Source organism: Sceloporus undulatus, chromosome 2 (genome assembly GCF_019175285.1).
Source record: "Sceloporus undulatus isolate JIND9_A2432 ecotype Alabama chromosome 2, SceUnd_v1.1, whole genome shotgun sequence".
Lineage (NCBI taxonomy): Eukaryota > Metazoa > Chordata > Lepidosauria > Squamata > Phrynosomatidae > Sceloporus > Sceloporus undulatus.
Genome location: NC_056523.1, coordinates 28,691,527 through 28,697,526, shown reverse-complemented (window position 1 = coordinate 28,697,526; position 6,000 = coordinate 28,691,527). Strand labels below are relative to the sequence as shown.

The following is a 6,000-nucleotide window of genomic DNA, read 5'->3' as shown; positions in this document are numbered from 1 at the left end:
CAGAAAGTAAAAGTACAACTGGTGCTATTCTCTACCAATTGTAGTATATGTCTGTTCATGCACACAAGCTCTTGGTCTAACAGCATAACTGTCTGTTAAGCCTCACATTTGATACAAAAATGAAACTCTTATCTCTGCCTTACATCTCAGCTCTAAGGACCTCCACACCTCCCACCTGCTACCACTTGTGATTTCCAAGATGCTCACTTGACAATACAGAAATCCACGTCCTTAGTAGTAAAGTGCAAAATGCATATATAGATCTTAACCTGTTGTTTATATTCCACTTCTCTGAACTGCCAAATGAAGCTTACAAAAAAAAAAGGGCTGGCATTACTATTCATTTCAAGATGTGAAAAACTACAGACATGCTTGTTTAAAAACGTTATTTTGACAAAATATGCTCACATAAAATGTCTCTTGATATGGTCTTCTGTTGCTGCACACATTGTTAAAGAACAGATCCCTTGCACAAAGCTGAGTTCATGTCAAATGCTGCAAGATTCTAAAAATCCTACAGTTAAATCCTGTCACAGCAGATGGATTGCACTGGAAATACTGTAAGAAAGCTGAGCGGTATGTAGCCACAGAATATTGTGTCCTCAGACTAAATGTGACTGAGAAAGAAGGCACATTATTAGGATAAAAGCAAATGAACAAATTCAGTGGGTCTCCACTTGAGCCTCCATTGTTTGGAAATCTATTGAGCCAACAGCCACCCGTTTTATGTTCAACTTGCCAACAGGCGGTGAACTTCCTGCCCTCCCAAGAAGAAAATTTTCTCAAGGGATAGACAATGCGATTTATATCTGCTTTCACTTTTATTAGGAAAAGATGATGTATGAGTAACAGATCATATTATTTCTGCCTCAGTGAAGCAGATGCATTTCCCTCCTGCAGTGTTTCATCCGTGTTTGATATGAAAGTCACTTCCATGTAGATAATAGCGCTTGGGGGAGAACAACCGAATGCACTTTTAGACTTAATGGTGCTTACCCAACAAATATTTCACAAATCCATTTTATGACCCATTATTTGGAGGTTTGAGCAGACCTTTCCCAACAGCCCAGTCAGATTTTTGGTTTCTGTTTATCTTGGCACTGAGCCTTTTGAAGGCCTTGTATTCTGCTTTTTCAGCTTAATTGTTTTAACACCAACAGGGGCTTGGGTTCTTCCTAAAAAAAATGGCTCCCATTTTGGAATGGATTCTTCTACTTTTGCCCAGTAAAGAGTCTGAAAAGATACAACATGATATGCAATTTAACTTTCATCCTCAACATAATCTACTCTGTTTATCAGGCTCTCAGCAAAACAATCTGAACATACAATGTGTTATTAAAGCTTGTTTTATGTGTGAAGTAATTTAGAAAAGGCCAAATGACTTTGGTGCTAAATCTCAAATCCCTCAATTACACAGTATAATGGAAGCTGGAAGGATTTCAATGCCTAGAGTAAATTTGCAATGATTGGATGTGCCCTCTTGTGGTGAATAATGTATTAGAATGGTAATCCTTGAACTGTGTAATTGTTTCCTTAAGCTATGCAGCATTTATGTTTCACTGAACCCCAACACTAGTCTCAGAATTCTTAATATAATAATGCTTTTCTAAAACAATGGTAATCATTTGTGTAGTGAAAATGGCTTGGCATTTACATAAATACAACTACATACTATACTGATTCCAAGGTATTTGAAGTTACTGGGTTGAAATAGTTTTGAGGATAAAGTATACAAGAAATAAATCTACAGTGTCAAAGAAATGGAATCCAACTTTGAAAACTATTGAGAGAGTCCACAAACTTTAGCTGGCTTTAGAAGTGGTGATGTTCTAAGGATCTGGTGGATAAGTCATTCTCTCTGCCTCCTCAGTCCTGACTTATCCTAATATCACCTTCCCCACAAACATCTTGAGCTCAACATCTACAGATTTAGAGAATGGCAGGACACTCGCTTTTATTTCCTTTGGTCTGTAATTCAAAGTCATATGTGGGATGCAATATGCTAAATTTAGATAAGAATTATTATTTGTAAATATGTTTAATGAAGGAAAACAATGACCAGAATCAATGGTCATTTTTAGATTAGGATATTAAACTGAATAATAGGATATTAAACATAATCTAAATTATTTCACCTCAAACAGCTAGCCATGCTACCAGAATTTTACTACACCCTCCCCTTCACTAAAGGAATTTCTCCTAATTGCTTTAATTCTTATCTACATCCTCTCTTAGATTCCACTCCTACATGTCTCTCTAAATCGACTGTCCACACTGGTAATTTCACAGCAATTGCACCCATCTTTCCATCACAGTATCCTGCTGCCAACCACCCTTACACTCATTCTTCTGTGACAGAAGCCATCCAAACGCTGAAGTCACTGAGACCCTAGACCTTCCTCAAATCATCACCTTAAGCTTTTGGACTGCTCAGAGTGCCTCCAAAATGCAATATAGGCCATGGATAATCTCCCTCTTCTCTCCTGAACAGCATTTCTGCTGGTGAGGAACTTGGAATGCCTACAAGAGGTGTTGATCTGGATGAGTCCCAGACATTATCCCAAATATGGAGGAAGAGGAAGGAACTGTCCTACACACTCCTTTGGATGTGCTCTGGCCACCTCTGAAGTACAATGGGATCTGACCAAGGGGACAACACTTACTCTGATATTTTATTGCACTGAGTTTTATTTAATCTGAATTTTCTTTAATGCTCCCTGCCCTCGCCCCCCTATTAGCACTATGGAAAAAAACATCAAAAACAAATGAATCAAAAAAGCAAACTGAAATCTCAAATTTTGCTGCTAGTTCTGATTAGAGCAGACTCACTGAATCAATTGGATCTAAGTATGTGTTGACTCTCTATTCAACAATTGATTCAATAAACCTAATCAACATGCTGCCAAGCAGCGTGTTTCTGATTTTGACAACAACAACATACAACTTACTAAAAACTGAAATTGTAGTCTAAAATAAATAGAATTTAACATCCAACGAAAGTTGCATTGGATGTTTTGTACCTACTGTAAGTCTAACATAAGGCCTTCAAAATAATTTGAAATTTGCAATAGATCACTAGATGCCCTGCAGGGATTTCATCTTTTAAGAGAAGACTTTTTTTAAAGGAAGTTTTTAAATGTTTGTGTTAAAGACAATATATCTAAACAATGAAAAATTCTGCCTTAGCTTTACCTCGAGATTAACAATATCAGGATGTAGAAGTAAGTGCTCTCGTGAGTGTAGTTTCTTCTCTGCTGCTTCTATATCCTGCAACACACAAAGCACGTTTGTTACATACTGACGCTTCCAGAACTCAGATATGTAAATGAACTTTCTTTTTAACAATGATGGAAGTCAAAACAAAAGAAAAGGTCTTCTGTATCAGACACTGTATTATTCACAGTGTTGCCATAGGTTGAAATCGACTCGAGGGCAGTTAACAACAACATCAGACCAAAGACCTATCTAGTCCAACTTCCTGTTTCCTATAGCATCCAAGAAGAGAACCATAGTTACTGGCATTGAGAGCCATACCATATCTGACAATAATGTCGGGAAGCTATACAGAAACCATCATGATTGATAGTCATAATCTCCATGAATTTGTTAAAAAACAAATAAACTCTTATGTAAATTGCCAAGAGCACTTTAAGGTGAATCTGAAATATGGGGTATAAATGTGATTATTTTTAAAATAAAAAGGGATAACAAAGGACAAGTGCAGGCAAATGTAGCTATGCATACTTGTAGTTTGAGATAAGAATAGGAGAGGTTTATGAAAGCACCTCCATGGTAATTTGTATAGGAAGTGTTCAAAGCTCCTCAAACTGGTCATAAAACCAAATAAACAAGAATTTCAGTTTCAACAACATTTAAAGTATTTTAACCAATATGCTACAGGCTTACTAGATTTGATGGCTCTGGTGCCCTGATGAATAAAAAAGTACTTGGGAATGGATGTACTGTCAGGACAATGCCAGAACTACTGTTATGACATAACCAACACAAGTCAACGCCAGTACTTCCCCATTCCTTTTCATTCATATTTATAGCATGCTGTTTCTCAAAGTGACTTAGGGAAATAACAGCTTTTTCTGACCTGCATATTTATCATAATAATCTTCATCTTCTCTGACTGAATATTTGGGCCACAGGTGTAAGAAAGTCAGAATCCAAACTCCACAAATGCTATGTAAAGTCTCAAGATACAAAAGTGTAATCTGCCTGCACATGTGTATTGAACAGACCAGTGCTTCTCAAACTATCTGATGCGGCAGCCTGGCAATTCCCTTCCTTCCCAATTTCCTGGTAACTTGCCACAGGCTGGCAGCAAATGAACTGTAGAATGATGCCAGGTCTGCAGACCACCCCTTTGATGCCTCTGCTCTGGGTGCTTTGCCAGCATTAAGTCACCCTATCCGGCAGAGATGGTTCTAGCATGTTGATCATATAGGTATTCTTCTTTAGGAGCAGTTCTGGGTCCTGGTCAAATTTACAGCTGGAACAAACTTGAATTTACTACCATAGAACATGCTTTGATTCTTGAATCATCATAATGATGGTCATCTCAAGTCTAGGAGGAGATAATTATACATTGTAGTACATAAGATCATAATAAGAACCAATTTGGAACAGAACGAATGCCTATCTAGCCCAACATTCTGTTTACACAATGGACAGTAAGGTGCCCCAAGGGAGAGATACTGTCAGCAGGTTATCAACTACAATCTCAGGCTCTCTGGTGGTTGATATGCAAAAGCATACTTTATATAAGTTCCATCTTGCGATTTAGCAAGCTGGTAACAGTCATTACTTGTGGCAGTGAATTCCACATATCAGCTAAGCACTTTATGAAGATGTACTTCTGTTTCTCGTAAATCATCCTTCATTTAGCCTCAGCAGATATCCCTGGTTTCTAATTTTCTGAAACAGGAAAAAGCTGGGGTAGAGCATGTGAAAAAAGGCTCTTGTGATTGCAGTAGCTTAACATGGGAGTTCAGTTTTAGTCTGCATTCACAGAATCACATTTCCCAAGATATGGGAAATAATAATTTCACTCTATTCTGCACTAGTCAGGCATCAATTGGAGTGCTGTTCTAGTTCTAGTCACCACACTTTGCGAAGGACATAGCCAGAACCGGAATGAGTTCAGAAGGTTCAGAGGAATGAAAGTAGACCATGCTACAGAAGACAAGATCTATGACTGAGAAAAGCTGGAAGGAAATGGGTATTTTTAGACTGGAGGAGAGGTCTCATGACACCACTCTTCAAACAACTAAAGTTCAGTTAAATACAAGAAGACAAAGAGTGATGCCTCAGAAAGGAGTAGATGCAAAAGACTTCAATTATATATGAGTAGATTTGATTAAGAGAAATAAGAAAAAGTTGAATATTACATCCACGGCATTTCAAATATTAGGTTCACCACAGGATGAGTATCCCTAATCTGTAATTTTGAAATCTGAAATACTCCAGAATCCAAAACTGTCCACTTAGGTGACTCAGATAGTGACACCTTTGCTTCAGTGTACACATCTTTGTTTCATGCACACACATTAAGTATAAAATTATCTTCAGATTACATTTACATGATGTATACAAAATATACACGGATTTCATGTTTACATCTGGGTCCCATCCTCAAGGTATCTCATTAAGTATATGCAATTATTCTAAAATCCAAAAATAATCCAAAATCCAAAACACATCTGGTCCCAAGCATTTCAGATAAAGGAGACTCAACCTGTTAGGTTCTTAATGATAAGAACATTCATCAACAGAAACAATTCTCTGGAAGGCCTTGCTAGAGGTTTTTTACTCATAGTGCATCAGTCATATCTTGGAGATGGTCTAGCCCTGGATTTCCTGCTTCAGTTAGTGGGCTGGACTTACAGATGGCCTATAAGGCACAATTCTAAGGTATCTGATAAAGCTTGCATCTCTACTTTCCAAAGAAATGTCTGAATCTTTCTAATGTGGTTATCATTTTATAAGATAAAA

At 37.5% G+C, this 6,000-nt stretch overlaps 1 protein-coding gene across 2 annotated transcripts in view; it reads right to left on the bottom strand.

The window, feature by feature from the left end:
- Window positions 1–800: 800 nt before the first annotated feature.
- C2H3orf14 (chromosome 2 C3orf14 homolog) overlaps window positions 801–6,000 on the bottom strand; it is a 31,844-nt gene continuing 26,644 nt past the window's right edge. For both annotated transcript variants that reach the window (XM_042454272.1, XM_042454273.1), the window contains exons 5-6: window positions 3,193–3,267; window positions 801–1,233 (exon numbers count right to left, since the gene is read on the bottom strand). In XM_042454272.1, the coding sequence (XP_042310206.1) occupies window positions 1,090–1,233; window positions 3,193–3,267 (219 nt within the window). In that variant the 3' untranslated portion in view covers window positions 801–1,089. The remainder of the gene's footprint in view (window positions 1,234–3,192; window positions 3,268–6,000) is intronic.